We start from the raw sequence: 17,153 nt of genomic DNA on the forward strand, positions 1-17,153 counted from the left end.
AGAGGTACAGGGTTATATTTACCTATATGGTTCACCTGGAAATAGCATACGATTTGAGCACCAATGGATTTATCCATGTATATAGACAATTTGGTTGCCGAAGAGGTTTCCCGGAAGAAATGTTCAGCGATAACGGACTCAATTTCGAAGGTGCCGTAAGGGAGTTGGCAGAAAATTTCGAAAAATTTGATCGAGAGGAGATTGAGAAATTTTGTACCATGAGAAAAACCAAATGGACTTTCAATCCTCCTTCAGCTCCGCACATGGGAAGTACGTGGGAACGATTAATTCAAATTCTGAAGAAGAATTTGAAAGAACTGTTGAAAGAAAGATATTCCCAAGAATATGTCCTAGGAACAGCATTCGCCGAAATAGAAAATATTCTGAGTTCCAGACTACTGACTCACGTGTCTACTGACCCAAATGACCCTGAGCCATTGACTCCGAATCATTTCCTGATAGGACCATCATATGCCGCAATGCCTTCTGCCGTAATAGAAGAAAAAAATCTAAATCTCATGACAAAATGGAAGGCCGCTCAAAAAATTGCCGATTTGTTTTGGAAGCGGTGGTGTCAAGAATATGTACCATCACTCACAAAGTGGACAAAGTGGTTCCCATTTCCCTGTATAGAATGCGTTGAGACATTCGATCTTCCTTTCTCATTTTTACCTGTAAAAACATTTCTTTGATATCAGCTGTGAATGCAAATCTTTTTATCCTAAATTTGAGAAGAATTGTTTGCAATGAGTCATTAAGATCGGGCCCTGTCAATAAGCAGTCATTTAGGCTTACCTGATCACATTTTGCTGATGCATCAAAAACGACTCTCAATTTTGTGAGTTAATTTGGATTAACAACTCCAAAATGGGGAAGGTACCAAATTTTTGTAGAGGAAATATTGATCTCTTCTGGGGAAAGTTTGGAAATATACCTTATTTTTCATATCTTATATTTTTCTTACATACTTTTCAGCAACTATTTGCCTCTATCCATCCTTTTCTCGGTGGCCAGGAGTCTCCTCAGGGCAAACCATCATCTTTCCAGAGTTGTCCTGTCTCATATTTATCTCCGATTTTTTTCATTGTTGTGTCCAAAATTAGTTGAGCAAGTCGATTCTCTTTGGATATCGACTTTCCCAACTAAGTGTTTCGATTTTCTGATGTTCTTTAACAAGATCATGTAAAATGTCGAGATCGTCTTTGACCTTATGATCATTGAAACAAACGAACTGTTCCGGACAAGGTTAATCTAGACATGAAAGGAAGAAAGTCAGAATATACAAGACCTGTGTGAGACCGGTGATGACATACGCGATAGAGACCAGAGCAGAGAACACCGTAACTAAGCGTCTTCTAAGAACAACTGAGATGCGAGCGCTGAGATCTATAGCGGGATACACATTACTTGACCGCAAAAGAAACGAAGAAATTCGAGATATATGTGACATCCAGGATGTGGTGAGATGGGCAAGAAAACGGCGAAGAGCATGGAGAGACCATGTGGACAGAATGTCGGATGACCGCTTGGCAAAAATCGCAAAGGAGGAAAAACCAAATACATTCCGACCACCAGGAAGACCACCTACAAGGTGGTATGAAAGCTGGTCTTCGTCATTCCTGCAGCAGCTAGAAAACCATTGATGAAAACACAGGATTAGTCCTAACTTACGATGGAGAAGAAGAAGAAGATGAAAGGAAGAAGGTAGGCTCGAGAAGAAGTTCTTTGTTATCTAGAAGACGCGAAGAAATGAAAATAGACGGAGACATAAAAAAGAAAGAAGTTTTGAAGAGACAACAAGAGATTTTGGATTTGCAACTCGCAATGAAACTGGCTCAGCTGGAAGAAACGGTATCATCGGTCGCAGATCAGGATGAAACTGGGTCAGTTCGTAACAAAGAGAAAACGTAGGTTTTTTATAAATTATTTTTAAGACCCATTTCTGAATAACTTCTAGAGGTTTTATATGGTTTCGATAAGTACCACCCCATCCCACTATGCCATAGCTGATTTGTGACTGCACTAAGGCTAGGTAGAATATTATTTAAATATTTCATATTGTTCAGATATTTACGCAAGTATTTGAATTTGAAAATGAAGACTTCTTATTTTATTCACCAGATTTTTTATGTGTTTATCCCATTTTAACTGTTGGTCTACTGTAATTCCCAAATATTTCATAGTCTTTGATTCCGGTATAGATGTTTCGCTGTCAATTTCAAGTTTTTCCCAATTTGTAGATCGATAGTATGAGAGCTGAAAACCATATGTTTTGTCTTATCGATATTCAAGGTGAGCTTATTACTTTTGAACCATTTATTCATTTCAAAAAATTCAGTTTCTGTGTTCTCTTTTAATTCCTCTCAAGTACTTCCTCTAAACTGAACAACAGCATTATCGGCGAAACAAATAGCTTCCTCACATTCTTTCCTTTTAAGTAGACCAGTTATGTAAATAAGAAATAGTATAGGCCCTAGTACAGTACCTTGTGGTACACCATACGTGATGATCTCCTCTGAGCTCCTGGACTTGCCGATTTTTACAACTTGATGTCTATTCGACATATAGCTCTTGAGTAACTTATATATGGGCCCTCTGAATCCGTATGTTTTCAACTTCTTTAGCAAAATAACATGGCACACAGTATCAAATGCCTTACATAAATCAACAAATATACACAGAGAAGGAATTTTTTTATCGGGACAGTCGTACAATTTCCTCTTTAATTCTCTTATAGCATCTTCGTGGAATTTCCTTCAACGAATCCATATTGTTTTTTGTCGATTAACCCATATTTCTTCAGATAATTCATCATGCGTATCTGTATGGATTTTTCAAAAATCTTTGCTAAACTCGATAATAGAGAGATAGGCCTGTAGTTCGGAATCTGTGAACGGTCCCCGCTCTTGAAAAGTGGTTTGATAATTCTCAGTTTTTAATTATCAGGAAAGCATCCGTTTTCGAAGTATTCATATTTTATGCTTGACCTCTTTCAAAGTATCAGGTCTGAGAGAGTCATGAACTTCAGATTTTCCAGTCCTGCTATGGTGTTTTCCAATTCTGCAGGCTCAACAGGAATCAAATAGAAGGAATTACATTGGGTTACATCATGAACTTCTTTATGATTATAAAGAAGTCCACAAGATTTTATGGACATTTAATTTTATCAGCGTAATTTTTCCTATGCTGTTGTAATGCTTATTGAATACATTGGCCATTTCCTTTTCATCCTGAATGTGAATTCCTTCATGATTTATATGTTTCATTTCTAATTTCGAATGTTTGGAATTACCACATATATCTTTCATGCATTCTCATACAGCCCTTGAATTACATTGCCTAGTATCGACAATTTTTTTGACGTATTTTTTCCTTGAATTTTTTATCAATATTTTAACTTCATCTCTATATTTAGTATATTGTGATTTCAATATTTTATAATTTGGATGATTTTTTGACCCTATATAGAGTTCATTTTTTTTATTAATAGAGAAGGAGTGATCCATTTTTTACGAATTACTTCATTTTTTTTAGTTTAACTGATTGTGTGTTATTAAATATATATGTTGTTTCAAAGTTTCAATAAAGATGTTGGTCATAGTGCTGACATCGTTTTCTTCATACATTTGGGACCACGGTTACCTCTTCTTTCAGTTGGAAGATTTAGTGTCAATTTGTTGACAATTGTCCTTCAAATTTGTTCTTTTCATTAGTATCATGACAAAATCTGTGGTTTAGAATTTATATTATATAGAATTTCCTGCTCACACACTAATTATATTAATTTTTCGGAAACCATTACCAACGAAAATTACGTTTTCCAGAACTAAGCGCAACTGTCTGCTAATTCACATTATCCGTTCAGGCATGTACCGACACGTTCATGCAGACTCCGCCCATACGACATCAGACAAAATATTCTCTCGAAGAATACTGAACGGAACGGATGGCGAATGACACGATCGGTGACGGACAATGTGAATTACTTCATATAGAACGTATCAAATGATATTTGTCGTAAACGATTCGCTTGGTGTCTGAAGCGATACGTGTCTGATAATATGAATCGACCTTAACACGTGTGTTTTATACTGGTATTTCTATTCAAGTAGACTAAGACGCCATCGTTTTTATTCAATGATCCTTCACTATGTTAATGTATAGTTTGGTATCCACTAATGTTGAAAATTTCTAAATTTTGTATTTGAAAGGTTTCTGGAAAAACAATCATGTCAAATTTTAAAGAAATGATGAAAAGGATGAATAATTCGTCGAAATTTTTAGCGATGCTTCTAACATCCATATGAAATATTTTATATTCTCCGTGCATACTATTGTGTTTGAATGTGCTGATATCCTCCACTATCTTTACCTCATAATTATCCTCCCGATACTCCCTGATAAATGAATCCATGATCTCATGAATGAATGAACAAAATCAACAAATAAATAGAAAACAAATCAACTACATACTATTAATTTCTCGTCAATCCAGTTCTGAGTTTCATTCCCAACTTGGAATCCTGTCTGTTCGGTGATTTTTTCTTAGGTGGCTTTTGAGGTTTTGGGAGTTTTGGCGATTCCCCAGAATTGAAATATTTCGGACCTGCAGCTTCAACTACTGAACTACTTCCTTCCGCAAACACCTCCGTGGTTTCCCAAACTGCTTGGATGTTTTCTCCACTTTCTTCGGTTTCCCCAGTATTCCTTGGCTTTTCAGAAATGGAAGGTGTTGAGGGCGCGCTGTGAGGGTTCTCTTTTTTATGTATGTTCATCAGGTCTTCCACACTATATTCCTTATTGCCAATTATGAGACGATTTCCTCGTATGAATGATTATCGAGAAGTATCACTCCTTGCTTGACGAAGATTTGATCTCAGTATCTTGAACTCGTCACGTTGAATTTCGGTCAAATCGTTCGCTATACTTATTGGCGTCCGCTTCAATTGTTTGGCTTTAGAAAGTATAGCTCTCTTCTTGATATTCTAAACCAACTCCACCTTTAATAGACGATACAGCTCACTACTTATTAGCTTTGGTGTATCTTCTTTAACTGGTGTTTCTAATCCAAAAGTGATTATATTGTTCCTTCTTTTTCTCCGATCTACGTATTCGATTTTTTTTCAAGACTGAAGTTTTCTTTTTCCAACTGATCAGTTCTTTAATGAGTGAATTTCTAATATGAGTCTAACTTCCGAAGCTTCGATTGAACTCTTAAATTCTTTTCTGTTTTCTATAATTTCCTCATATTAGTTGTCTTAGGCTGAAATCATTGGTGGTATCAATTTTCAGCTTAATTTCATTTTTGTGAATTTTTTGGTTTTCAAGAAAAAAATGAAAAACTACTGTAGCAAAGCGGGAAGGGGCTCAAAAAGAAGTTTATATGAATGACCCCTCTATTTTTTGACAAGGAATCACCACCTATTGTTTTCGCTACTATCGTGCATGTATTCACTTATTTTTATTGAACACATTGAAATACACATTTCATATACCTATAATCGTTATAAAATTGTATCAAAGAATTGATTTAAGTTTTGTTAATTTATTTTAGGCCTAGTACGCAAATTCTAGAGAAGGCTAGAAATATTTCCAGATTTCTCGGCCTCGATCGTTGCGAGGCGTATGTATACATGAAAACGCAAACCTAGTTGGGGATCTTTCGAATTATTTCGCCTGGTGCTCCAATATTTTGTTCTTTGGTATTTTTCGGCGCCCCTGCAGCCCATGGTAAACGCTACCTTTGCCACGCCCTAGATACGGCTCTGGATAAAGATACAGATCTAGATATAGGTATTGATGAGGTACGACAAATTGTAAAAAGGGTTTTGTTTTTCTATATTATGGATTGGTGGAAGGAAGCAAACACAACTGATATGTTTATATTTTACTTATAGAATCAGAAAATGTGTTTCCAGGTAGTTCAAATTTTAATAGTTTTTGTGAAATATTGAGACTTAGGTGCAATGATAATTCCCGAAAGAATAGATGAAGGAGATGAAATACTTCTATTTATTTAGTATATTTAAAAATTATTTTTTATAGCATTAATATGTTCCATTCTTTTTTTTTTTTGAAGCATTGTTAAACTGAGCTTGTGGCCTGTTGAGAAGGGCAGTCAGAGGAGCATACAGATAATGGTATTGGACTATGGTTGTAAGTAGGATCTACACTGTTGAGATATAATCTGGAGCTAGTCCTATCACATTCCGGACAAGACTGTTTTTTCTTCTTTCCTCTTCTGAATAATTCATAGGCACATCTGAAATATAATAGAATTATGTAATTAAATATAACTGAATAATTTTTTTTCAAAAATTAATTCAAATTTTTATTATTCTCTACTTTTCTTGAATTATGGAAATGAGTGTCACCAACTATCGCGCATCCTGTCGGCCTATATTTGTTGCCAATAGATTACTGTCACTCCAATGTTTATACATATTCAAATGTCTCTCATGCGCTAAGTATAATGAGACTAATTGAAAAAACTAGCTAGTTCGCACAATCAAAGAACATCCAATTCACAGGTGCTTTTGGTTCCGAAACATCGGACTCACAGTTTCGAACATTCTCCACTTTATTAGGGCATCAGATTGTTCAATTATTTGGCATCCCATTTGAAATCGTTCTATAAACAATCATTCAAAAATGTAATTAAGGAGTTATTGCTGCAAAAGTGTTTCTATTCGGTTAGAGAATTTCTCTCTGATTCGTTGATCACTCAATAGAATAGTACCTACATGTTGTGAATAATAGAATAGTAAATTAAATTGTAATATTTCCTTGACTTATTTTTGACTTATATCCTATTGTTAAGTGACCTGAAGGATCAATAAATTATTATTATTATTCCCGACTTTTGCCTATACGCTTAGGATTTCTCCTCGCCGTCGTTCTCACTCCCCGCTGAGAGGAACTTGATATTCCTCTTGAGATTTTTGGGCACTATTCCAGTTGTTGAGATGATAATTGGAATAGTTTTCGTTGATATCATTCCCCACTGACGCTTCATCTGAAATTCGAGGTCCCTATTTTTTGAAATTTTTTCGACCTTCTTTTGACGCAGGTTGTTGTTATTTGGAACTCCGCCTGGGGTAGTCGATGGGTGGATTGAGAAGCCTGTCGATTGCCACTGCCGGTTCAAAGCCCGGATAAAGGAGGAGGGTTGAACAATAGGCCGACAACCTATTCTCGTAGAAGAAGTATTGTTTAAACGCCTGATCCAAAGCCTCGGAACAGGACTGGATACCGGATACGATCTAAACATGGGCAGGGAGACTTTTTTGTTGGGATCTGTTTATCGAACATCATTATGTAACAAATCTAATTTCATTCGCTATTTTGAAGATTTTTTGTGCACGGTATCCTCGAGTCATGAACATACATTTCTCGCGGGTGATATAAATGAGAATCTGCTGGGTGAGAATAATTTTATTGAATGTATAGAATCTTATGACTTGAAACAGCTGATCCAAGGATCGACACGCATAACCGCCACTTCACAGACTTTACTCGATTTAATTTGCTCCACTTCCGCACTTTTTCCCTTCAGGATTTTATTTTCCATCTTTCCAACAAATCATTTGATGATATTTTTCATGTCAATGATATTGATCTGAAAATTTCTTTTTTCAGCAGATACCTGATCGATATTTTCGATGTGCACCCCCCTTATGTTAAGTCTAGAATCACCAAGACCTTCACCCAATGGATAACTCCAACTATTAAAAGTATTATGTGGTTGAGGGATAATGCACTATCGAAGTATAAACGCACAAGGCACTTAGCTGATAACAGCTACTATACTTGCCTGAGAAATGTTGTAACTTCGGCTGTGCGACGGGAAAAATCCGGTTTCTTGTCTCAGGCCCGGTCTCGTGGTTCTAAGTTTTTTTGGAAGTCCTTTAGGTGTCTAAATGCATTCAATCGTTCGAATATGCCTTTGCCCGAGTGATTTGGAGACCAACAGGCATTCAATATTTATTTTCAGTCGGTTTTTAGTCCTCCAAATGCCTGCCCAGACACATCTGACTATTATAGCTCGAATGTGTCCGACCAGGATTCAAGTTTTTCATTTAGACTTGCATCAGTGAATGAGATTAGATCTATAGTTCTGAATCTTGGTTAGAATGCATTGGGGGTTGATGGAATATCTGCAAAGATGCTTCAATTGTCACACACCCCTACATAACCTTATCCTTGTAATGAGACCTTTGTGGTCTGTTGGGATATAAATAAATAAATAAATAACACATATAATGAATTCTTGCATTGAATCTGGATACTATCCGGAAGCTTGGAAGTACTCTTTTGTTAACCCTCTACCCAAGGTCACAAATCCTGAAAGTTTGGCCGATTTTCGTCCTATAAGTGCGTTACCATCTTTGTCGAAAGTACTCGAAAAAGTACTATTTCTTTAGATTTATAACGGGTGATTTTTTTCGAGGTATATAACTTTAACCGACCGATTTAACAGCTAACAAGTGATTTATTCTCAGTTTGGTTTGGCAATTCATCATAAATAGTCTCACGCCTGAACAACACTTGCAAATAGTGCAATTTTATTTCGAAAAAAATGGTTCTGTGCGGAATACCTATCGCGCACTTCGTCCATTTCATTTTGTTTAGCGATGAAGCGCACTTCTGGTTGAATGACTACGTCAACAAACAGAACTGCCGCATTTGGAGTGAAGCTATCCAGAAAAACTGACTGTTTGGTGTGCTTTATGGGCTGGTGGAAGTGCCGGAACTTCGAGAATATTTTAGCTGAATAGGGCATCATGAACAATGTCATATTCCGAATTTTCAGATTTCAAATCGGCCCCGTTCTCCAGAAACGTCTAAAAGGCCGTCGAACTTGAAACACCCTGTATATACAGGGTGAGTCTTTGACTTGTACATATATTTTAACCGTAGATTCTTGAGGTCAAAAGAAACACTTTTTTCATTTACCATTTTTTCCGATTCGGCTCGGTTGAAAAGATATGGCCATTTTAAGTTTTCATAATGAGCTATGCCGAACCTGGAAATCAGCCCACTGAAGTTTTTCCAAGCATAAAATTATACCATTTGAACTTTGGAAATGGGTTACTATATTAGCAAAACAAGCATAAACTCACTTTTTCCAATTCCTTTGGTGACCGAAGTATTATTTTCAATATAATAAATGAGTTATAGCAATTTCGTGGGAGATAAATATGTTGATTATTTTTCTCTTGATTTCTATTTTATATTCGATAATAATAAAAAATTCAGCTTGCAACCACCCATATTAAATCTGATATTCATATCCAATCATTTATTTCCGCTTTTTCACCTCTTTTAGTACAAGAGTTAACAATTCATATAACCTTTAATTTTCATAAAGGTAAATAAACATAAATGATAATCATCTGTGGACTTTCCACGTTGCCAAGTTTACAGTCACAAAACTGTATAATGACAAAAAACCTACAGAATAATAAGCTAAATCTATGTACCTATGAATACTAATCATCTCGCATCTGTAATGTTATGTTTAAAGGTTATGTTATGTTTTGTCAATAAAATTCAAGAAACCCAACAAACGGTTGAAGTTTTGTACATTACTAGAAATTTGGGCTAATTGAGTATATTTTGTTATCTAGAGGTCAGCAAAAAAGTGGTATTCAAACCAGTGTTCAATTTGAATTCTTATTATCATGGAATCAGTGAGAAAAGTTTTAAATTTTTAGGGTAGCAAGAAGTGCATTTTGGATTGAATGAACCCAGAATACTTTATCTAAGTACCTACACAATAACTTAGCTCGAAAATAAAAGGCAGTTTCATGAATGGATTTATGTGGAAGATGCAATCACCTCTGTATCACACAGAGGTAATTTTGTGATGGAAAAATTCCGATTTTATCTTGTTAAAAATAACAGTAGTATGAGAAGGAATAAATAATTTCCAGAAGGAAATGAATTTTTTTCCTTTTTCATCCTAGAAGCTTATAAGTTTCATGAATCTTCAATATTCCATTATTGATCTTGATTTTTGTATTAAAAATGAAATGGTGGTATTCAATATGAATATCCACTATTGAATATTCTGCTTCTTTCAACTCACTGAAGTTTTTTATTTATTTTCACGTTGAAACAATTTTGGCCTTCTTAAAAGTATGTCAATCAAATGTTCTAGGATGAAATTATCGAATAGCAAATGGATAGAAGTATTCAATCACGTAAAAATGAAATTTTAGGATGTATTGTTATGTATCGATGAAAGTTCAGAAGACTGGAAGAAGATTATAGTAATGTTTGGCAGCAGCAGTTTTTAATGGGATTTCATATCTTGATTGGTGTTATTTTATAAGGAGCCTAGTTTGTGAAAATTCACTTGAAAATGAGTTTCGATCAGAATTATTCAAAATAGAATATTAACTTTAATGAAATATCTTCATATTATAGGGCTGTGCCAAAGCTCAGTAATTTGTTATCATGAAAATATTTGAAATCCTTTTCTTCTTAGTGTTCACTAATGCCAATATTCTGTCTGAAAATTTGATACCCAATAGGTAACTCCAAAAAATGCTCTCGAGTACTTTCGATAATAAAGAAGCAATTAGTCTTTCCTTAATATTATCAATGTTATAATCAACATCTTCGAAAATTTTATTTTCCTGAAGATGGTAAAATGGTATTCGGCTAGAAAAAAGGAAGTACAACGTACAAGTAAATTTACTTGTTTGTTATCGAACAGATAAACTGAAAATATTATGAAACTTCCCAACAAATATGTAATCTTTTTTTTTTGTTTTCACATATCAACTACATGTAAAATAAATTTTGAATTCTTGTAAGGTATACCTTTTTTTCAAAAGAACTCAATAAACTTAAGCTTTTGATAAACTTATCGAAAGATTAACAGTGATTTGAAATCATGTATTATTGCCAAATTCACTCTTTTACTATAAATCCAGTGCCCCACAGTAGGTATACAACATTCAAAACAATTTGAAATAAACATTTTTCATTACTGAAACAAAAAATGCATATCAAAAAACAAGAATTGAAGTACAAACTACCATAATAATAAATTGTCTTTATTTTCATTTAATTTATAAATAACCAGGTTTAACATTTTTTACTCTTAAACTTCTTACGTAGATTCATTCAGCAGATGTATTGTGCGAAATAAAAAACATTCAATATTTAGCCAATAATTATTAAATTAGGCCTGCCATTATTCGAGTTAATTCTCAATGATTCTTGATCTCAGATGTATTCATTATATTATTATAATATCTATAAACCAAGGACAGTAACTACAAACTATGTATATGCCTTAAAATATCAATAGCTATTGATTCTGAAACATATGGATTGGATCAGTACATGTACTAGATAATAGGATAGGATCTGGGTTAATGGTGAAATCAGTGACTTTTAAATTATTTTTCAGTACATCAATGAGTTTGAATAAGTATTCATTACAGAACTAGTGCTTCACTTATTCAAGTAGTTGAATTTATCAACAGAACCATTGTATTGTAGATTTTTGGTTATTTCAATTAATCAATTTACTTTTCCATTCATTATATGGAAAAATTATCCTTATGAAATCATGAACAGCAAACTTTTTCCGGTTGGATTTAATTTGAAGGGGTTCAAGATTCTCTTTAAATACAGGTCATCTGAAACTTCTCTGTATCTAGTGGGCAATCATCTTCACGAAATAAATCACATAGGAAAATCGTCGTCCAATTAAATTCATTATGGTGTTTTTCTGAATGATTCGATGAATTATTAGGAGATCTGAAAAAATACAATAATTATTCAATATATTATTTATATTATATAACTTAGTAACTTACTTACGCCGAACTGTGTTGTTTCTTATTGAAACATAAAATATTTTCGAATCAAATATCGAATTATCCTATTTGTTTGCCAAACATAACCACAATTCTTCGAGATTTCTCAAATTCTCAGTTTGGCCATGCGCATAGAGTAATAAACTCTGAGGCCATGCGCAATAGTTCAAATCGTTCATAACATACGGTAATCTAGCATATTATGACTTATTTTATTATACAAAATTCGATTTAACATTTCGGATGATACTAATTATTACATTTAATGAAATTCATAATAAAATAAATTTATTAATTCATAAATTTGATGGTTTGTTTAAAAAATTATTCGAGATTCTTCTATGTTGATCGGTCATGCGCATAGAATGATCCGAAAACAATTGAAATTCGAATTTATGGTATCATGATTTCTGTTGCTTTGTTTAATGTAAGTGATAAGTATTAAGTGTATTTAGTTTGTTAAGTGTTACCTAAGTGCGTTTAACTTGTTAAGTTTGTTTAGTGTAAGGTGTTTGTTTAGTGTAAAGTGTTTGTTTGTGAAGTTCTTTAAGTGTGTTAAGTGGAAATTAGCAGAATGTATTCCAACCAGGAGATGGTAGATATGTTGGAATGCTATTTCACAAATGGATAAATAGCGAGAATAGCTAAAGAAGCTTATGGAAGGCTGTTTCCAAATAGGAAACAGCCAAATGAGAGAACTTTCGTAAGGATTGTTCAAAGATTGCGTGATCATGGAATTGAATTTTCTCAATGATTGAGCTTATTCAAATCACTTTATTTTCAAACTAAGTCGGCTGGTTCCCTCACTTGTCAATGCAAATTCAGTGTTTCAATCCATGATTTTTGACCTGACAACGTAGCAAATATTCATTTCTGTGAGTTTTTTCTATCAGAGTTGCAATTAGCCAAAGTACCCAATTTTTTGAATTTCACAGATTTTTTTTTTTTTTTAAACACATATTACTCGAAAACGGCTCAATATACGAGAAAATATGGAGAATACTTTTATTTTTCAAATTAGCTAAATATCCTTCAATGAACGTCCTAGTTACTTTTAAGAGTTCGGTTCTTTGAATTTCTGGTATTTTTATGGGATGAAGTGTTCATAATGAAGAAACGGGGAGATGTGGATAAAATTTTGTGTACGGAGAAGATTCATCACATACATGAAAAACTATATCCCGAAATTCATTTTTTTCTATACAACCATTTCCGAGATATAACGGAAAATGACATTTTTTTATCGATTTTCAACAGCCTGTATCTTTTCAACCGGGCCGAATCGGAAAAAATGGTAAATGAAAAAAGGGTTTCTATTGACCTCAGGAATCTTCGGTTGAAATATATGTACAAGTCAAAGACTCACTCTGTATATATATATATATATATATTTTTTTTTTTTTTTTTTTTTTTTTTTTTTTTTTTTTTTTTTTTTTTTTCACACTCTCGTGGGTTCAATTAGATTCGCCGGGTGCTAGCACCAAGGCGAGATCCTCTGAGATATATATATATATATATATATATTTATATATATATATATATTGTTATGGATCTTATATTCAAGCTGAGATTATGTTGTTGTTGATTTGATTTAAAATTGATTTGATCCAATAACTAAATTTGATACTATATTTCTATAATTTTGCGCCGACTATATATCTCAGGAGGGTTCATTCAAATTCAATTTTGTTTAAAATTTTAATTAATATTTTCGAAATTCACTAACTATAAAAAAAATTCTTATCTAATAACTAAATTTATATTAATCTAATCTTATATTTACGTATTTAAATCTTCATCGACCTCATCAGTGTTCTATGTTATGGTATGGTATCGTCTTCTATGCTCCTAACCTCGAATGGATTATAACCTTAATTTGTATTAATTCAGTTGCTTTGTTTTGAATCCATTTTCCATTTAATATTGCTCCACTGATTCAACTTGCTTGAATCCAAGGAAATTTCTTCTTGAAATTGATTAAATAATTTTCCACTTCTTCTCACAATGATTTTCAGGTACGTATTTAACAATTTTAATATCTTGCAAATTTTCGTAAATAAATTCTTTCGTTTATCAATTATTTCAGGTAAATTTCTTGAGTCAGGGGACGTGCTCTCAACAATGGTTTTTTACTGACTGATTAGCTGTCATTCGGCTGGGCTTTATATAGATTTTCAATTTTTTCTTGAAATCAAGATTGCCTTGGATGTCAAAAAAATGTCCAAATATGATGCTTTCGCAATTTTCTCTTTTGAGGTAAGTTTTCCTTCTTCAATCTTGATCTAGTTAATTTCTTCATTTTTTTTTCCATCTTTTGGTACCACATATGTTGCATTCGGTCGATTCGAAGTTACAAAATTTTCAAATATTCTATATACAATTTGGAATTTTTTCTAATATTCACTTTCTTTGGCCTAATATTCAAAGATTTCTATCTATAACTCCTAAAATCTACTACATATTTTTAAATTATACTATAATCTAATGAAATATATACATTTTTGTATGTTTGAGACATTAATTACTTTGGAATCCCTGATTTATCATTCGATATCCTATCCCTATCCATTTTTTACAATTTTATTAGGAATTTCAGCTAATATTACATTTTTGAGATTGCATCTAGATGTAATTCACTAGATCACAAGCTATTTCATGAAAATTAACATAGGAAATATAAAATAAATGATTATTTTGATCATTTTGAATGAAAATTGAATATTCAGTCTTTTGACTATTTTAACATTATTTACATGATCTATAAATGGTTCCTGATACTTGAGTTGAATATCTTTTGTTGATTTTATCAAATTGAACTTGAATTTTATTGATATTTTCATTTTGTTTCAGATCCTGAGATGTTTCGAATGAATATTGATATAGTACTTTAGAAATATTGGATTTATGCTACTTTTATAATGTGCAAGTGAATGGAATAAATGAATAAAGTTACTCTATTTTTCTTTAAAATTATTGGATCATATCAAGTTAAAATTTATTATCTATTTGATGAATTTGCTGTAGTTTCCGAAGGATAGAGTCTGGTAATGTATTCTCATTGATTTTATAAGTTGATAATACCATTCCATAACAATTCCCCAAATTTAATATTTGATAATTTTTATTTTTAATATAAAATTTAAAATATTAAAATTTCTCCAAAATTTTGAAATTTGATTGAAATTTAAATTAACTTTCATTCGTTGTCTGGATGAATTCATATAAATCATTAATATGAAAAATTCCTCTTATTCTTTCTGTTTCTAATTCTTTTAATACATAACTGTTCAAACCATTCTCATTATCTCTTATATATGGTCCCTCGAATGGAGTTTTTAATTTCGCACAAATCTTATTCCGCTTGTCTGTTACCCTGTGGAATCGTACAATAACCAAATCTCCTTTTTTTTTTTTTTTTAAACTTCACATATTTCCTTCTATTCCTTCTCTCCATTTTCTTTTTGTATCTTTTTCTATTCTTTTTCAATCTTACTTTTACCTTCTTCATGATGTCTTCATTATTTATATGACTTGTTTTGTAACAATTTCTTTCTTGTTTCATTGAATATAAATTTGTTTCTTCTCTAACTGTATTATGCATTGTATTCAACAAAAATTCCACTCTGTTTAATTGTATATTCCATTTGTTTTGTTCTCTATTGACAAGTTTTCTTGAATATTTCACTACTTCTTGAATGTATCGTTCTGATGGTTTTGCTTGAGGATCCTTTATACTGTTATAATTCAGAATTATCTCTTTATTTTCATAATATTTGTCTTCTATTAAATTTTGTGGATTTCCTATCTCATATATATTTTGGTCAATCTTGTTTTCATTTTCTGAAAATTCTATTAAAGGTGCTGTATACTGATTTATCAATTTTTCATTGAAATTCATGTTGATCTCTCCTAAAATTTTCAATTTTTCATTCGACTTCTCATTTTGAATTCTTGCAATTTTATACATCTCAAGCTTATTGATTTCTAGTTGCTCATTTTGTTTTTCGATATCATTATATATAATACTCAGATTTCATTCTGTTAGATCTTGAACTCCAGTTTCACAAATCTCCAAATTCTCTTCAAATATTTTTCTTTCTGTATCTAATTCAGCTGAAGATTCTTTTTGTACTTTATTTCTTTTGGTATATAACCTTTCCTTGCAAATCATTAATATATTCCCAAGATTCTTTTCCATTTCAATTACCTTATCTGCCAAATGAATTTTCTTTTCTTCTTTAATTTCTTTCGAATTTTTATCCAATATTTTACTCATATTTTCTTCCTTAATTTCTTTCAAATTTCTATTCAGAATTTTCGACTGATCATCCAATATTTTCGACTGATCTTCCAATTTTTTACTCATATTTTCCTCAAAATTTTTCCAACGATCTTCTAATTTTTTTAATGCAGTCATTATATCCAATAAATTCAGTTCTTTTCTATTTTCTTCATCTATTTCCATATTTCCTCTGCCATTTTCTTCTTCATCCTCTTTTTCTCCAATTTTCGTTTTACTTCTTGTTTCCATTTTTTTTTTTTTTTTTTTGAATAATCAATGATATGATTCCAACAATTATGTATTAATTTGAAATTTTTTTAAAATAATGCTGTAATTGAATTAATATAATAATGCTGTAATTGAATTAATATAAGCCACGCGTTGGGCGACAATTGTTATGGATCGTATATATTCAAGTTGAGATTATGTTGTTGTTGATTTGATTTAAAATTGATTTGATCCAATAACTAAATTTGATACTATATTTTTATAATTTTGCGCCGACTATATATCTCAGGAGGGTTCATTCAAATTCAATTTTGTTTAAAATTTTAATTAATATTTTCGAAATTCACTAACTATAAGAAAAATTCTTATCTAATAACTAAATTTATATTAATCTAATCTTATATTTACGTATTTAAATCTTCATCGACCTCATCAGTGTTCTATGTTATGGTATGGTATCGTCTTCTATGCTCCTAACCTCGAATGGATTATAACCTTAATTTGTATTAATTCAGTTGCTTTGTTTTGAATCCATTTTCCATTTAATATTGCTCCACTGATTCAACTTGCTTGAATCCAAGGAAATTTCTTCTTGAAATTGATTAAATAATTTTCCACTTCTTCTCACAATGATTTTCAGGTACGTATTTAACAATTTTAATATCTTGCAAATTTTCGTAAATAAATTCTTTCGTTTATCAATTATTTCAGGTAAATTTCTTGAGTCAGGGGACGTGCTCTCAACAATGGTTTTTTACTGACTGATTAGCTGTCATTCGGCTGGGCTTTATATAGGTTTTCAATTT

The 17,153-nt window shown here is 32.1% G+C and overlaps 1 protein-coding gene across 2 annotated transcripts in view; it reads right to left on the reverse strand.

The window, feature by feature from the left end:
* Positions 1 to 5,872: 5,872 nt before the first annotated feature.
* LOC123676379 (43 kDa receptor-associated protein of the synapse homolog) overlaps positions 5,873 to 17,153 on the reverse strand; it is a 372,949-nt gene continuing 361,668 nt past the window's right edge. For both annotated transcript variants that reach the window (XM_045612257.1, XM_045612254.1), the window contains one exon: positions 5,873 to 6,262. In XM_045612257.1, the coding sequence (XP_045468213.1) occupies positions 6,085 to 6,262 (178 nt within the window). In that variant the 3' untranslated portion in view covers positions 5,873 to 6,084. The remainder of the gene's footprint in view (positions 6,263 to 17,153) is intronic.

This window comes from Harmonia axyridis, chromosome 3 (assembly GCF_914767665.1).
Source record: "Harmonia axyridis chromosome 3, icHarAxyr1.1, whole genome shotgun sequence".
NCBI lineage: Eukaryota > Metazoa > Arthropoda > Insecta > Coleoptera > Coccinellidae > Harmonia > Harmonia axyridis.